An 18545-nucleotide genomic window follows, 5' to 3' on the forward strand; every position below is an offset into this window, starting at 1 on the left:
CCTGTAGATGAGTAGGGGGCACAGGGTATGAGGCATGTAGTGATTATATTAGTTAGCAAACTTTAAACGTAAATTTATATCCTTTATTCCTGAAAGCATCCAATCAACTGCTCCATGGGTAATGGTCCATCAACTTCTTGAAGGTCAGCTTGGAGTGTGTGCCAAGTGACATGGAAATATGCATAGCCTGGGGAAAAATGGATGCATGCACAATTCTTGGCAATGAGTTTATCAACCTAAATTTTTAGAGATAAGGTTTTCATTGACTGGCGGATGACATTCCATGTGATGAAACACAGCACAAGTATTAAAATTGAGCCTGTGCTACTTCCGTCCTCAGTTAGTAGCCACACGAGTTCATCTTGACATTTCTCTCTCTGTCAAATCTCACAAACATTGGCAAATGTTTGTCTTATTATTAAATATAGCCAGCTTGTCTTCACTTCTTACCACCTCTGCTGCTTCTACCTTGGCCTTTGCTGTTATCATTTATCACCTGAACTGTTGCTGCAACATCCTAGCTTGTCTTCCTGCTTCCCTGTTACTTCCTTTCAAAGTATCCTCAACACAATATCCAGAAGATTATGTTAAAATGTAACATGGACATAATTGGTCCACTGCTTTCTTATCATAGAAAAAGGCTTGCAGTAGTTTTCCTCCAAGGTAGCCACATGCTCATATTCCTCTCTTCTTTAAGTCATCTTTTACTGAAGGTTTCCCTCACTGTGTTTTTAAAATTGAAAATAACGGCTCTCTCCCATCTCTCTTATCCCCTTTCCTGCTTAATTTCTTTTTGTCCATAGTACTTATCTTCATAGAACAAATATTCTATTCTAATTTATTATGTCTATTACCTGCCTCACTCCATTACAGTACAAATTCCATGGACATAGGGCTTTCTGTTACTTTATTTTTGAGTTCCCAGTGCTAACTCAGTGTCTGAAGCACAAAAGTTCCTTAATTGACAGTGATCAAATCAGCAAATTGTGAAGCAGTTTTGTTAAAATGCTGTGTGAGCATGATAAAAGAAGAACTAAGGCAAAATAAAGGTATAGTTGAGGGACATGATGGAGAAGGGAATGGCAATCCACTCCAGTATTCTTGCCTGGAGAATTCTGTGGACAGAGGAGCTTGGTGGGCTGCTGTCTATGGGGTCGCACAGAGTCAGACACGACTGAAGCGACTTAGCAGCAGCAGCAGCAGCGGCAGAGGGACATGAAAGTGCAGCCTCAAGCAGTTCTGTCAAGAAGGAACATTTAGAGCTGTCAAAGTCATGCACAGCTGGCCCAGACCATGCCTTCCTTTTATAAATGTTGAATAAAACAAACCAGAACTGAGCACGGACAATGTGTGAAGTCAGAAGCCCTCTTAAAGGAAAATAGACAAGCACTTTGCTTCAGGTATCTCTGAAAAGTTCTGGAACCTTTGTTTGCAAACACATGAAATTTTTCTCCCCTGGTTTTTGAAAAGAAAAATAAATGCATTATAATTAGAGTTCATTCAAGTGTGAGGATCTGAGCAGCTATAAACTCAACTATCAACACTTTTAAAATTCCAGGGAGGGAAACTTATCCACTTCTATAACTGGAAGTTGACCAAGCAAAATAAATTGAACACAGGTATGTTTACAGTGTTTTATAATACATGTAGAATTTCCCCATGCATTTGTGGAGATGGGGTTCAGGGAGCCTCATGCCTTTCCCAAAATTCAGGCACAGAACTTGTACTGGTTTGGACTTTACTGAGCTAGAATGCTGAGAAAATCATCTGGTTACATATAGTACAGCAGACAGCACTGAGCCTCTGAGAAAGCACCAGGAAGAGGATTCTGCACCCTTTCAAATTCTGTAAACATAAAGAGTTGCTTCATAATGTGGATGTGGGAGAGAAGAGGTGACTGAGGATAGTGCTGTGCAACTGATTCATGACATAATAAAATAATTGCCTTATATAAAGAGTCACCTCAGATGAACTGATGAGTACATAGAAAAGTAAAAGGCTAAACTGAAGACTGCATTGTCTCTCATGGGCTTAAGTATCCCTACTGGAGATATGAAAATTTTATTAACACACATATGAATAAAATGTGTGACTGTCGCCAAAAGATAGGGATCAGAAGTTCACAGTCATGAAGTAATAGTTTGGTAGAATTTTGGAGAAAATGGAGATCTTAGTGATAATTTGATTTATTTCTAGAAATGATCAGTGAAGTGAAAGTCACTCAGTCATGTCCAACTCTTTGCAACCCCATGGACTATACATTCTATGGAATTCTCCAGGCCAGAATGCTGGAGTGGGTAGCCATTCCCTTCTCCAGGAGATCTTCCCAATCCAGGAATCAAACTGGGGTCTCCTGCACTGCAGGTGGATTCTTTACCAGCTGAGCTGCCAACCTGGAGAATTCCACAGATTGTATAGACCATGGGATCACAAAGAGTTGGACATGACTGAGTGATTTCACTTTCACTATAGAAATGATCAGTGGCTTACTCAAAGTTCAAGTGTTGTTCAGTGCAAGTACTGGAGCTATACTAAGCAACCAGATTCTTAGTAAAAAAAAAAAAAAAATTCCAGTAAAGGAAGAGTTTTGCTCATTCAATGATTCACCAAAACATCACAATAAAAAATCATTCTTGAAAATGTGACCCAGCCCCAAGTTCTGTGACATTGTGACAAAGAAAGATAGCATGGTGAGAGTTACAGGAATGAGTTCAAATTTTGTGAGTCAATTATGTCATCACAAATTCTACTCCTGAATTTATCCAACCTGCTAATAAGCCAAAGACCCCCAAAAGAGCAAATCGATATGGTGCAGTGCTCTCAAACCTAATTAGAATGACCAGAAACTGTATGATTCCAGTTTATCTTAAATATCATCAATAACAAATAAATCTGAGAATATCACTTACTGATGGTAAGCTAGCAGTATCCTCTCTCTCTTTGCAGGGTGCAAATATTATATAACAAGTAGTATTTTATTTCAATAATTAATAAGATCCATTAATTCAATACATATGGCTTTGAAAAGTAGGAGAGTCGGCAAGGTATTTTGATGTTCTAAAATTGCTGGAAATCTCCAAGTCAGTGATGGTAGGTGTGCTAGATTCACTTCAAATGCATATGTAAGGGCAGTCTTAAGTTTTAAAATTAGAATAGGTTTAAATTAGAGAGAAACACTTATTTTTTCCTAAGAAAAGTGTAAGCAAAAGAAGTGAAAATGATTCACAGAATTTTCAGAATGAGAAATATATGGCAGTCCCCAGAGATAAAGTGTGTCATAAAACTAATAAAATGACAAGACATTCATTTTATCCCCCGGAGCATTCAGGAAGGAGGCAGACTGTGATTACACCAGGGGAGTGAAGTTGGAGGAGAAAAAGCTTTGGGGATTTTCTTCCCTATTGAATAATTATAATTCTATTAGAATGTCTGTACACATAGAATTGTTCGTATGTGTACAGAAGTGTGAGTTTGAATGCTATCTCAGTGTTATTTTAGGTTTTTATACTGCCGAACATTGATTGTCTACGCATCTACGCAATGGTGTCTGTATCTTGTGAAGAAAAGCATGAAATATTTGTTCACTACAGTAACTTCAGTACTTGTGTTACAGATTTTTTTTTCAAGATTCAATTATTCTATTATTGGAGTATAATACAATGATGAACTAATATACTGTAGTAAAATACATGTAACATAAATTTGTTACTGTAACCATTTAAAAATGTACAGATCAGTGGAATTGCACATTTACAAAATAGTACAACCATCACCCGTATCTAGTTCATGAACTTTTTTATTAACCCTACCAAACCCCTTTCTAGCAGTCACTTTCCATTTTTTCCTAGTCTTTAGAAAAATCTACTTTCTGTCTTTATGAGTTTGCCTATCTTGGATATTCCATGTAAATGAAATCATACTGTATGTGGGCTTTTATATTTGACTTCTTTCACTTAGGATGTTCTCAGGTTTTTCTATGTTGTAGTGTGTATCATTATTATATTTGCTTTTAGAGCTGAGTTATATTCTATTGTATGACTTTGACACATTATGTTTATCTAGTTATTTGTTGATGTCCACTGGAATCCTCCTGCAATGCAGGAGACCCTGGTTTGATTCCTGGGTTGGGAAGATCCCATGGAGAAGGAACAGGCTACCCATTCCAGTATTCTTGGGCTTCCTTGGTAGCTCAGATGGTAAAGAATCTGCCTGCAATGTGGGAGACCAGGGTTTGATCCCTGGGTTGGGAAGATCCCCTGAAGGAGGGCATGACGACCCACTTCAGTATTCTTGCCTGGAGAATCCTCATATGCAGAGGAACCTGGTGGGCTATAGTCCATAGGGTGGCAAAGAGTTGGACAAGAATGAGCAACTAAGCACATTGGTTTATTTGTTGATGGATCTTTGTGTTATTTCCACTTTTCGCTATTGTGAATAGAGCTGCTAATGACATGTCTCTACAAATATTGTTTGAATATTTCAATTATTTTGGTGCACATCTAGGAGTGGAATTAATAGATCACATGGTAACTTTGTGATTAGAACTTATTTTGGGGACTTTCTTGGTGTGGTGGTGCAATGTATGAGAATTGACCTACAATGCAGGAGACCTGGGGTCAATCCCAGGGTCAGGAAGGTCCCCTGGAGAAGGTCATGGCAACCCACTCCAGTATTCTTACCTGGAGAATTCCATGGACAGAGGAGCCTGGCAGGCTACAGTCCATGGAGTCGCATAGTTGACATGACTGAGCAACTAACACTTTCACGCTTTCACACTATTATGTTTACTATGCTGTTGTTTTTCAGTGGCTAAGTCGTGTCTGACCATTTGTGGCCCCATGGACCTTAGCTTTCCAAGCTCTTCTGTCCCTGGGGCTTTCCAGGAGAGAGTACTGGTGTGGGATGCCATTTCCTTCTTTGGGGAATCTTCCTGACCCAGAGATTGAACCTGGGCTTCCCATGTCTCCTGCATTAGCAGGTGAATTCCTTACCACTGAGCCATCGAGGAAGCCATAGTTTTGTATTACAGTTTTAGATCAGGAATTATGAGACATCTGGTTTTGTTATTTTTCCTCAACCCCTTGGTTATTTGGAATCTTTTAAAGTTTCATCCAAATATTGTGATTACATTTTTTTTGGTAAAAAATGACATTTTATTTTGATTGAGATTGCTGTGAAGCTACAGATGACTTTGGGTAGTATGGGCATTTTACCAAGATTAGTTCTTCTGATCCATGGACGTGGGCTCTTTCCATTTATTTGTGTTATTCCAAATTCTTCAAATTCTTATAGTTTTGAATATGCATATATTTTACCTCCTTGGTTAAGTTTATTCTTGAGTATATTATTATTTTGATGCTATTGTGAATGGGAAACAACCAAGCAACGTATGCAGTGAAATATGTGCTTGACATAGTCTACAGCCTTACAATCCAATATGGGTCATTTTTACCAATAAATATTTTATCTTATTTTTGAGTGCAAATTATTCTTAATTTAACTCTGCAAAGAGCTATTATGAACCTCATTTTAAAGGTGAGGCAACTGAGGCTTTGAATGGGCAAATGACTTGCTCAAGGTCATGTGGCTACTAAATGGTGGAGAGATTTGCACTCATAAATATTTATTTCCTATCTCATATATTCCCTTAGTGACCTAATGTAGACTAATGGATTCAAATATTAACTAAATCCTGAAGACTCTTTGAATTGTATCCCTGGCCAGCAACTCAGTTCTACACGTCAGACTCAAACAACTCATTGTCTATGTTGCATGTTGATTTAAAGAGTGTTATGAAATGACTCTTTCCCCTAACCAGAATTCATATGCTGAGGCTATTAACCCGATTGTGACTGTGTTTGGATATGAGGGCTTTAAGGAATAACTAGGTTTATATGAGGGAGCTCATTTGTCACATTCTAATCCCACAGGATATGTGTCCTTATAAGAAGGCGGAAAATACCAGATCTGCATCTCTTTCTCCCTGTTTCTATCCCCCAGGGTGCAGAGAGGAAAGGCCATGTGAACACACAGTAAGAGCAAGGCAGTCTCCGAACCAGGAAGAGAGACCTTACCAGCAATTAACCTGATGACACCTTGGTGTAAGACTGATCTGTCTCACAGGTCCAATGTCTGACCTGTGAGAAAATATGTTATTGTTGTTTAAGCCATTCTACATGTAATATTAGTTCAAATTTAAATACAGATGGCTAATACACATTCTTAACGCTTCTGAAAATGAACTCTGTTTCCTACCAGACCCTCTCTAGCTTCAGGATCCCCATCTCACTTGATGACAACTCTATTCTAACTTGTTTCTCAGGTTAGAAACCTCAAAGTCAACTTTGACCATTCCCTTTTCTCTTTCTGATGGTTTTCAACCACCTACAGAAGAGATGCACCTATGTAAACTTTGTATCCTTTGAGTAACTATAATGGTATCAGTTATAGCAGTACATCTAGTGTAAATAGTAGGAAAAGAAAATTAGAAAATTTTATGAAGAAATAAAAGAATTATGTGCATAAAAAGGAACATAAACACTACTGAGTTTTTATATGTTTATCACTATGTTATTTCCCAGCCTCTCACTACTTATTGCTCCATAACAACCATATGTGGTTGGTGCTGTTACACAGTTTTACAGATGAAGAGAATGAATCTCAGAGAGGAGAATTAATTGAATCAAGTCACATAGTCACTAAGTAAGGAACGAGGTCCTATAGCAAGTATGACCTGACCTCATACCAGATACTAAAACCCTGTGCTTCATGTCCTTTCCTTATTATCTACATAGAGGTCTTGGTCCTACAAAAATGTGAGTTCTTCTGACATTAATTTAAACTCTAGCTCACTACCAGAGTCCCAATAAGATACTGTTTTTGAGTAGCAGGAATGGAACTTATTGTAACATTTAAGATAGTAAAGTAAGTATAGGAACACCCAGGAAATTTCTGAATCTGAAAAACAGAAAGAATAATGATATATTCCTTGCTCTACTAGCTAAGAAAATATTCTATTAATCCACGGTTACTGAAAGTGCGCTGTGAAAGTCAAAGTGTTAGTCATGTCCAACTCTTTGTCACTGCAGGGACTGTAGCCTGCCAGGCTCCTCTCTCCATGGGATTTCCCAGGCAAAAATACTGGAGTGGGTAGTCATTTCCTTCACCAAGGGATCTTTCTGACCCAGGGTTTGAACATATTTCCTGCGCTGCAGACAGATTCTTTACTGTTTGAGCCACCATGGACGCATCATGCATAAATAAATATTAAAAGAACAGAATTGATATTCCCCAAATAAACTTATATACATAAGAAATTTAGTTTTTGGAAAATATATAATTTCAGGATAATAGTAGAAATATAGCTAATTGAAATATATTGTGGTGGGATCATTGAATAAAAATTTGAATATATTAAATTAATTCTTTCTTTGTCCTATCATGCACACACACACACACACACACACACAAACACAGACATTGTAGAAAGGATTGAAAAGATAAGAATAAAATAGAAATCTATTAAACACAAAATAAACACAATTTTGTGGTTGGAGGACCATTTCTAAGCATATTTCAGGCATCAGGGCATAAAATAATTTGCTCTAACTTATTAAGATAGTCTGAAAACATTAAAGTCAACATTTGCCTGGGGTCTGGAAGATCCCTCAGCACCTGGATCTTAAGGATCTCTCAGATCTAAATTCCTATCACACTTTCCCTCACTCTCTTTCAGCCACCCCTGACAATTCCCCATCTGAAATTTTTTCTCCTCTAAAGCCTTTGCACCAGTTACTCTTTCTCCATGAAATTCCCTTCCACACTCATGTTTCGTATCTCCCTCCCCCATTTAATTATGAAGAGCTAAAATGGCAACTCAAGACCTCCTGTCAGTTTCTCCACTCTCACCCTATTGAATATTGGTCCTGTCTTGTCTACAGGACAAGACCTACATTCTCTATAGGCTTGCTTATTTGATAAGCTTGTATATCTGTGAAAGGGGGACATCATTTCTTTGTTCTTGCCTCTCCAGCACACAGAACAGGTTGCATATACAAAATAAGTTAAAATAATGTTTCATTTTGTTGAATGAAATAAGGACTATAAGAAGTTATAGTTACATGGTTGATGGAATTTAATACACAAAATTTAAAGCTTTTGTAACACAAAGGAAACAAAAAAATCATATCAAAAGAATATACATCCCACTGGAAAGATTATCACTTCTAATAATGAAAGGAAATAGATTCATATATAAACTATTCCTTTAAAGCAATAAGAAAATGTAAAACAACAAGGACAACAATGAAAAAAGGGGGAAAACAATTTAGTGCAGAAAGCATATAGTATCCAAAACATTTCAAAAGGTGTTAAAGCTTACTAGTGATCAGATAATTGACAAGCAAAGACTAAAATGATCTACAGAATCAAAAGTTAGTGAAATTGTGAGACTATATGCCTTTCCACATGCTATTGGTAAGAGTATAAATGTATAGTTTCTTAACAATTTCAAATTTTATATTTCCATAAAATATAAACATGTGAATATTATTTGCTTCAGAATTCTAAGATCCATCTTCTACAACTAGTAGCCAAGTTTGCAAGAATTTCAATACATATGGATTTATTTTAATTTTGTATGTTATAATGAAACTGAGGAAAATGCTCATGGTAATTAAAATTTCACAATACATATTCAGTTCAGTCGTGACCCCATGAACCACAGCACGCCAGGCCTCCCTGTCCATCACCAACTCCTGGAGTCCACCCAAACCCATGTCCATTGAGTTGGTGATGCCATCCAGCCATCTCATCCTCTGTCGTCCCCTTCTCCTCCTGCCCTCAATCTTTCCCAGCATCAGGGTCTTTTTTAAAAAAATATATAAATTTCTTTATTTTAATTGGAGGTTAATTACTTTACAATATTGTATTGGTTTTGCCATACATCAACATGAATCTGCCACAGGTATACACGTGTTCCCCATCCTGAACCCCTCTCCCTCCTCCCTCCCCGTACCATCCTCTGGGTCGTCTCCAATGAGTCAGTTCTTCCCATCAGGTGGCCAAAGTATTGGAATTTCAGCTTCAACATCAGTCCTTCCAATGAACACCCAGGACTGATCTCCTTTAAGATAGACTGGTTGGATCTCCTTGCATTCCAAAGTACTCTCAAGAGTCTTCTCCAACACCAAAGTTCAAAAGCATCAATTCTTCTGCACTCAGCTTTCTTTATAGTCCCACTCTCACATCCATACATGACCACTGGAAAAACCATAGCCTTGACTAGACGGACCTTTGTTGGCAAAGTGAGGTCTCTGCTTTTTAATATGCTGTCTAGGTTGGTCATAACTTTATTTCCAAGGAGTAAGCATCTTTTAATTTCATGGCTGCAGTCACCATCTGCAGTGATTTTGGAGCCCAGAAAAATAAAGTCAGCCACTGTTCATATATATATATATATATATATATATATATATATATATATAACATATTGATGTCAAAATATATCTATGAAATATTTAGTGAAAAAGCTTGCCAGGAAGTCATGAGCTTGCTAATTTCTGGGTTGTTTTCTCATATCTGGCATTACAACCTTGGACCAAGAAGGTTGCCTGTTGAGTGTGTTTACAGTTTTAACCATATTTTTGATACCATCTGACTCCCTCTACTTCACACACTATCCCATCCCAAGCTGAAAGACAAAGTGGAGTGTGCTGAGCTTGAAGAAATTACTTTCACTTTAGTCTGGGTGTCCCCAAGGCAAACTCTATGTCCAGGGCATCTGGTTTATAATGTCAAATAACAGTAGAGCAGGACAAAGGCAGAGGTGACTTTGGCCATGAGCAGGGGTAGCAGTACTCCATCTAGCAGAGATATGGGAGCTGTATGAGATATATATATATATAATAATTATATATATTATAATGTCTTAGATGACTAGACTGATAAGGACATCATTTGTTATAATATTTAAATTTTCTGAAATGTTTTTAGAGGAAAAAGGAGAAATGGTTATCATTTATAAATGATAAAAATCCCTTTCAACTATACTTGAGTTTGTGTTAATGGGGTGACTTTTGGAAAGTCTCTAGGTAACCACTGGGGCTTCCCAGGTGGCGCTAGTTGTAAAGCACTCGTCTGTCAATGCAGGAGACATAAGAGATATGGGTTCGATACTTGGGTCAGAAGATTGCCTGGAGAAGGGCATGGCAACCTACTTCAGTACTTTTGCCTGGAGAATCCCTGGAAAGAGCAGCTTGGCGGATTATGGTCCATTGGGTCGACTTACCATGCACTAGATAACCAGCAGACTGGGGCTGGTTGCCAGAGGAATCAACCAGGTGGTTATAGTGTTGAAACATTCAGTCCTGCCCCTTCCACCATACACCCAACTCCCTAACCTCAGAAGAGAGGAGAGAGGATGGAGGTCGAATCATTCACTAAAGGTCAATGATTAAGTCAACCATGTCTATGTCATGAAGCCTCAATAAAAACTCAGAAATGCAGGCTGTAGGGGGTTTCCATATTGGTGAACAAGAAAACATCTTCGTGTCATGAGAGTTGGACATTTCAAAATACATGGGAATAGAAGCTCCTGTTTTTAAGGCTCACCTGGATGCCACCCTATATATCTCTTTATCTGGGTATTTATTTGTAATCTTTAATATTCTTTGGAATGAGTGAATAATTAATTTAGTGAGAAAAATGTTCTCCTGAGTTCTGTAAGCCATTCTAACAAATTAATCAAACCTGAGGAGGGAGTCATGGAAACCTTCAATTTATAGTTGAGTTAATTAGAAGCACAGGTGACAAGCTAGACTTGTGACTGAGGCAACCCCATGAACTGCAGCCCACCAGGCTTCTCTGTCCATGGACTTCTTCAGGCAAGAACACTGGAGTGGGTAGCCATTCCCTCCTCCAGGGGAGCTTCCTGACCCAAGGGTCAAACCTGGGTCTCCTGCATTGCAGGCAGATGCTTTACTAGCTGAGCCACTGGGGAAGTCCCTATTTAGAAGCACAGCTGACAAGCTAGACTTGTGACTGGGGTCTGAAGTCAGTACAGTCTTGTGGGAACAAGTCTTTAAACTGGATATCTGATACTATTTTCAGGTAAATAGTGTCAGTTAAATTCTAAGGATATCTAACATGTGTCAGAGAACTGATTTTTGTGGGAAAATACCCATACAAATATGCATCTCAGATCAGTTTCCTGATGGAAGGAAGGGAAGTCATCCCATTGACTTCAATCCCTGTGGGAAGTGTGGCTTCATTTCCAGACTGTGCATACTTGAATTAAGCATGTGAGGAGACCCTGAGGGAAAGTTGTGGGGTATACAAAGTGGCCTGGGGTGGCTCAGGTTCGGTTTGCTTGGGTGAGAGAGCATCAAAACCTGTGTTCAAAAGCTTGCTGAAAAAAGGGGTAAGAGTGACAGGAGTAATCATGGAGATTCAAAGATTATTCTGTATTGGGCAAAAAAGATGCATAGGTGCATAATACAAAAGAGCAGGTGGCTAATTTCCAGGCTTCAACAGTATGTGAACCGTGAACTTCCAGATGTTCAAACTGAATTTAGAAAAATCAGAGGAACCAGAGATCAAATTGCCAAAATCTGCCTGATCATCAAAAAAGCAACAGCATTCCAGAAAAATATCTACTTCTGCTTTATTGATAATGCCAAAGCCTTTGACTCTGTGGATCACAATAAACTGTGGAAAATTCTTCGAGATAAGAATACCTGACCTGCCTCTTGAGAAATCTGTATGCAGGTAAAGAAGCAACGGTTAGAACTGGACATGGAATAACAGACTGGTTCCAAGTAGGGGAAGGAGTACATCAAGGCTGTATATTGTCACCCTGTTTATTTAACTTATATGCAGAGTACATCATGTGAAATGCTGGGCTGGATGAAGCACAAGTTGGAATCAAGATTGCTGGGAGAAATATCAATAACCTGAGACATACAGATGATACCACCCTATGGCAGAAAGCAAAGAACTAAAGAGTCTCCTGATGAAAGTGAAAGAGGAGAGTGAAAAAGTTGGCTTAAAACTCAGTATTCAAAAAATGAAGATCATGACATCTGGTCCCATCACTTCATGGCAAGTAGATAGGGAAACAATGGAAACAGTGACAGACTTTATTTTTTTGGGCTCCAAAATCACTACAGATGGTGATTGCAGACATGAGATTAAAAGACGCTTACTCCTTGGAAGAAAAGCTATGACCAACCTAGACAGTATATTCAAAAGCCAAGACATTACTTTGTCAACAAAGGTCCATCTAGTGAAAGCTATTGTTTTTCCAGTCATGTATGGATGTGAGAGTTGGACTATAATGAAAGCTAAAGGCCAAAGAATTGATGCTTTTGAACTGTGGTGTTGAAGACTCTTGAGAGTCCTTTGGACTGCAAGGAGATCCAACCAGTCTATCCTAAAGGGAATCAGGTCTGAATATTCATTGGAAGGACTGATGTTGAAGTTGAAACTGCAATACCTTGGCCATCTGATGCGAAGAACCAACTCATTGGAAAAGACCCATGCCGGGAAAGATTGAATCGGAAGGAGAATGGGGATGACAGAGGATGAGATGGTTGGGTGGCATCACCGACTTGATGGACATGAGTTTGAGTAAGCTCCGGGAGCTGGTGATGGACAGGGAAGCCTGGCATGATGCAGGCTATGGACTCACAAAGAGTCGGACACAACTGAGTGACTGAACTGAATTCAACTGAACTGAATTTCCAATAGGTCACATAAGCATCTTTTCCCCTTTCACTGTGTCTTGCTGCTGCTGCTAAGTCAATTCAGTCGTGTCTGACTCTGTGCGACCCCATAGACAGCAACCCACCAGGCTGCCCCGTCCCTGGGATTCTCCAGGCAAGAACACTGGAGTGGGTTGCCATTTCCTTCTCCAATGCATGAAAGTGAAAAGTGAAAGTGAATTCGCTCAGTCATGTCCGACCCTCAGCGACCCCATGGACAGCCTACCAGGCTCCTCCATCCATGGGATTTTCCAGGCAAGAGTTCTGGAGTGGGGTGCCATTGCCTTCTCCATTCACTGTGGCTTAAGGACTTATAATACAAGCAGGATAAAAATTTACACTGTTTAGCAAGACCCTCCCTTACTCTCCCTCAGGCTGCACTGCCTCAGGATGGCTCTGTTGGTGGGTTTACATTACTTCTACTGGATGTGGGGCCAGAAATTGTGTAGAATCACTGTTGTCCTTTTAGTTGTTGACTTCATCATAAGCCACAAATCACACTTCAAATGAATTCCTTTAGGTTCTGAGGAGGATATCAAAGAACACCGTGTTGAAACTGCCTCCCTCATTCTTTAGCCTATGTATTCTATTACTTTAGCACTTCAGCTGCTGCTGCTGCTGCTAAGTCGCTTCAGTCATGTCTGACTAGCACTGCATGTCAAAAGTTACAGCATTAAACTGTGCTCTGCCGTGCTAAGTGGCTCCGTCATGTCTGACTCTTTGTAACCTTATGAACTTTAGACCACCAGGTTTATTCCATCCGTGGGATTCTCCAGGCAAGAATACTAGAGTGGGTTGCTGTGCCCTCTTCCAGGGGATCTTCCAGACCCAGGGATCAAACCAGTGTCTTTTGCATTAGCAGAAAGATTCTTTACCACTGCACCACCTGGGAAGCCCAGAAAAATGTTTCTTGTGCTCAAATAACTCACTAAGTTCCCTTAAGAAATTTCCCATCCTGCACTCCCAGATTAGTTATGGCTGTTACTTACTGTAGTTCTCTTTCAATCTAGAAACGTTGCAAACAAGTGGAGATAAGAATGGTAAAATAAAATGACTGTTATTAGTTTAAAGTTTCACTGGAACCTTGTGATCTACTCTATGTGAACAAGCCAAAAAACAAGGTAAAGTTATGCTTCCCTTGAATGCTAGGTAGGTGCAAGACCCTTTAATCTTAAACCCTCCTGCCTCACCTTTTCTCTAAGCATAAAAGAAAACTGAATTCTACTCTAAGTTAAGATGGTTCTTTAGGAGATTGTTGTTTTTGTTCAGTCCCTAAGTCAAGTCCAACTCTTTTGGGACCCTGTGGTCTGCAGCATGCAGACTTCCCTGTCCTTCACTGTCTCCCAGTTTTTGCTCAGATTCATTTCCATTGAGTCAGTGATGCTATCTAACCATCTCATCCTCTACCACCCTCTTCTCTTTCTACCTTCAATCTTTCCCAGCATCAGGGTCTTTTCCAATGAGTCAGCTCTTCGCATCAGGTGATGAAAGTATTGGAGCTTCAATGGCAGCATCAGTCCTTCCAATGAGTATTCAGGGTTGATTTCCTAGAATGAAGGATTTTGATCTCCATGTTATCCAAGGAAATCTCAAGAATCTTCTCCAACACCAGTTCAAAAGCTTCAATTCTTTGGTGCTTAGCCTTCTTTATGGTCTTACTCTAACATCCATACACGACTACTGGAAAAACCATAGCCTAGACCTTTGTCTAAGCTCAGACCTTTGTCCACAAAGTGATGTCTTTGCTCTTTAATATGCTCTCTAGGTTTTTTGTAGCTTTACTCCAAGAAACAAACACAACATTGTAAGGCAACTATATCCCAATAAACTGAAATAAACTAAGGAATTAATAGTTGATAGTGTTGATAAGTTATCAACCTCAATACTCTATTTACTTTTACTTTATCTAAGATCTAAATCTCCCAATATCTGTTGGTATTATTCAAATGAGTAGTCTGAGAGTCAACTTGTGACATTTAGGGAGGTGTTGAATTTGAAAAGTGGGAGCAAAATTTCTAGAGACAGGGTTTTGGCCAAAGAAAGTCCAGAAAAACCTTTCAAAATATTGCTGAAAGTAAATGAGTTTGTGGTACTCCTACTTAATATGTTTGAAAGAAAAACATGAATGCTATTTTTTCTTTATATCAAATTTTTTCTCTGATCAGAATTTTCCCATCTCAAAAATGTAAATATTATTAACTTTACAACATGATTTTGAGTTTTACATCAACAAGTCCAGTGATTGCTCTTGAACTTAATTCACTTTTTTTAGTGCAGCTTTGTGTGCTAGTTTTCATAACCTCCAGAAATCATTCTTGGACATATGAATAGTACTGAGTGAATAAAAATATCTTACATATCCTGTACACAGAATATGTAGACTTGAATAGGGAAACTGATCCTTCTATTTTTACAGATATATCTGTGCAGCATGTTATTGAAGATATCTCTAATTTGCTGAAAATTCAACTCAAAATTCTACTTTTGAGGCATTTGCCCCTTTAGTTTCCTCCTTCTGAAAGTGCATGAATTGTATTTTGCTCACATCTTTTCTGACACCAAACATGTGAGATTTTTTTCACAACAATAACCAATATTCCAACTCTCCAAACACCAACGGGGCATCCTGTAATTCAATTTAACTTTGAGAGTAACTACCTAAATCTAGTACCAGATCCTGCCAATTTAAGAACAAAGTCCTCCACAAGACCACTCCCGGTTTAGAAGGCAGTTGCAAGCTCCAGATTGCCACCCATGTCTATGACCAACTAACGATAAATCAAGAGTTGCCATAACCCCTTCTTTAGATTTAGTGATTTGCAAGAGTGACTCATATAACTCAGGGAAACACTTTAGTGTACTGGTTTATTACAAATAATATAAAAGAAGAGATACATGGGATGAAGTTTGGAAAGGTCTTGAGCACAGGAACTTCTGTCTCGGCAGAGTTTAGGGCACCTACCTTCTTGTCACATAGATGCAGCCACCAACCTGGAAGTATCCAAACACTATTGTTTAAAGTTTTTGTGGAGGTTCATTGGATAGGCATGATTCATTTAGTTATTGGTCATTAATGACTTAACTTCCAGTAACTCCTTCCCAGACATTGGGTTAGGACTGAAAATCACAAACTTCTAACCACATGGTCAGTTCCTCTGGTTTCCAGGCATCCTCTGGAAGCTATCTAGGGACTCTTCTTTGAGTTAATTCATTGGCATAAACTTAGGTATGTTGAAATGTGTTTGTTATGAAAATAAAAGATACCTTTTCATCCATATTACTCAGAAAATTTCAAGGGTCCTAGAAGCTCAGTGCCAGAAGTCAGGACAAAACAAAAAAAGTATATATTTCTTATTACATCACAAGAGACTATAGCCAAAATGGCAAATATGTCCATGGATACAAAGAATAGACTTACATCTCAGCATAAAATCTTGATAACTTTGTAATTATCTAATCTTTGTGAGGTCAATAATATCTACCTCACTGAGTCATTACAAATATTAGAGGAGAAAAAGGTAAAGGATTTCATATATATTAGACACCCTTAGTGACAGACATTGCTTTAAAATGTTAACAAAATCATATAACAATTAGCATATGTAGCTACATAAACAATTTACAATATCATAATTAGCATGAATGTAATATATACAAAGCTATATAAATAATTAGCAAAATATACTTATTAATAAAAAATAAAAACAGAAAATAAGTTCTCTTTGCATTGGCCTGAAAAAAATATGTAAGTACATCCATTTCAGCTTGTCATTTACTTTGAACTTAAGAAATAGTGTATAGAAATGATATCCCAAATATCCTGATGCTCCAAATCAGTTTTGATCCCTTTAAATCTGCTTCCTCCTCACAAGTGATAAGTTTTTAAATATATGTGTTCCTCCAAAACCACAGTTCCCTAATACAATGTGCCTAAGTGCCTTCTTCACAGTCTTGTTCCTTAGCGTGTAAATCAGGGGGTTCAGCATTGGGGTGACCACAGTGTAGAAGAGGGCTACAAGCTTACCTTCCTCATGAGAGTTTCTCCTGGCAGGCTGGAGATACATGAAAAGGATGCTCCCGTAAAACAGGGCCACTACTGCCACATGGGACGAGCAGGTATTGAGTGCCTTTCTCCACCCTTCTGCTGACCTGATCTTCAACGCAGCCCAGGCAATATGGCTGTAGGAGACCAGAATGAGACCCAGAGGCAAGACAACAAAGATAAAGCTGGCCACGTACATCTCTACTTCATTGAAGCCGGTATCCACACAAGCCAGTTGCATAATGAGGGGCATCTCACAGAAAAAGTGGTCAATGAGATTGTTCCCACAGAGAGGCAGGAGCATGGTGAGTGTGGAACCTACCATGCTTGTGGTCAGACCCCCAAGCCACGAGGCAAAAGCCAGGCTGCAGCAAAGCTTTGGATGCATGATGGCAGTGTAGTGGAGTGGCCTGCAGATGGCAGCATAGCGATCGTAGGCCATGACTGCCAGGAGGACACATTCAGTTGCCCCCAACCAGTGGGAGATATAGAACTGGATCACACACCCTCCATAGCTTATGGCTTTCTGTGGTCCCCAGAGATTGATCAGGAGTTGAGGGACGATGCTTGTGGTGAAGCTAATGTCCAGGAAGGAAAGGTTGACCAGAAAGAAGTACATAGGAGTGTGGAGATGCACATCCACACAGGAGACCACAATGATGAGGATGGGTTCTAGAGAGGGTCGTTCAGAGAAGCCCAGCAGTATAAAAACTGGAAAACTTACACTGGCTATTTCCATCATACATACAGCTAAAGGTAGGGCAAACAGGTTGCCTGCAGGTGAGTGGGAAGGCACAGGATGTGAGGTATAAAGGGGATTATATCAGTGAGCAAACTTTAAATCTAGATGCATATCCATTGCTCCTGAAATTGTCCATTCAACTTCATTGTGGATGAGGTTGCATCATCTTCTTGAAGGCCAGTTTGGAATGTGTGCTAAATGACATGGAAATATGCATAGCCTGTGGAAAAATGGATGCGTGAAATATTTTTGCCAATGAGTTATTAACTGAAATATTACTTACAGAAAACAACATCCAGAATCAACCTAAGTGTTTAGTGATGAGTTATCACTGGGTATGGTATTTCATATAATGAAATACTACACAGGCATTAAAATGAGCCTGTGCTAAAATTTGCTTAATGTTGTGTGGCAGCCTGGATGGGAGGGGAGCTGGGGGGTAATAGACACATTTACATATCTGACCTTTGCTGTCCACCTGAACATTGTTAATCACTTATAGTCCAGTATAAAGTAAAATGTTAAAAAGTTGGGCCTGTGCTCCTTTGCCACTCAGCTAATAGCCACATGGAATCCATCTTGACATTTCTCTTCTCTCAAATCCCACAATAATTGGCAATTTTTTTTGTTTTATTAAATGTATTATTAAATGTATCCAGATTCTCATGACTTCTCACTACCTCTAATGTTTCTACCCTGACCCTTGCTGTTATCATTTATCACCTGAACTGTTGATATAACATCCTAACTTGTCTTCCTGCTTCCTTATTACTTCCCTTCAAGTTATTCTCAACATAGTAGTTGGAAGATTATATTAAAATATAATATGGTCATATTGCTCCCCTGCTGAACACCCCCAGTTTCATGGAGCAAAGCTTGTAGTGATTTTCCTCCAAGACAGCCACATGCTCACATTTCTCACCTCCTTCAGTTTGTTTCTCAAAAGTCATATTTTACTGAGGGCCTCCCTCACTGTGTTATTTAATATTGAAAATTACAG

At 38.9% G+C, this 18545-nt stretch overlaps 1 protein-coding gene across 1 annotated transcript; it reads right to left on the minus strand.

The window, feature by feature from the left end:
- Nucleotides 1–83: 83 nt before the first annotated feature.
- On the minus strand, nt 84–17545 carry LOC138441576 (olfactory receptor 2C3-like). The gene is made up of 3 exons (XM_069592701.1): nt 16669–17545; nt 12494–12519; nt 84–236 (listed from the first exon to the last, which is right to left on the minus strand). Exons 1-3 carry the CDS (start codon nt 17543–17545, stop codon nt 84–86), a joined length of 1056 nt encoding a protein of 351 aa, XP_069448802.1.
- Between the last annotated feature and the right edge of the window lie 1000 nt (nt 17546–18545).

This window comes from Ovis canadensis, chromosome 5 (genome assembly GCF_042477335.2).
Source record: "Ovis canadensis isolate MfBH-ARS-UI-01 breed Bighorn chromosome 5, ARS-UI_OviCan_v2, whole genome shotgun sequence".
Taxonomy (NCBI): Eukaryota; Metazoa; Chordata; class Mammalia; order Artiodactyla; family Bovidae; genus Ovis; species Ovis canadensis.

Bases quoted from the DNA above. Each gene is read 5' to 3' on its own strand.
- LOC138441576 (XM_069592701.1), bottom strand. From the start codon at position 17,545: ATGATGGAAATAGCCAGTGTAAGTTTTCCAGTTTTTATACTGCTGGGC. The intron at 12,520-16,668 runs GTTTTGGAGGAA...TTTTCCAATGAG, and splicing joins CATTGTATTAGGGAACTGTG to TTGGTTCTTCGCATCAGATG. The intron at 237-12,493 runs GTATTGCAGTTT...CTAAAAATTTAG, and splicing joins CTTCGCATCAGATGGCCAAG to GTTGATAAACTCATTGCCAA.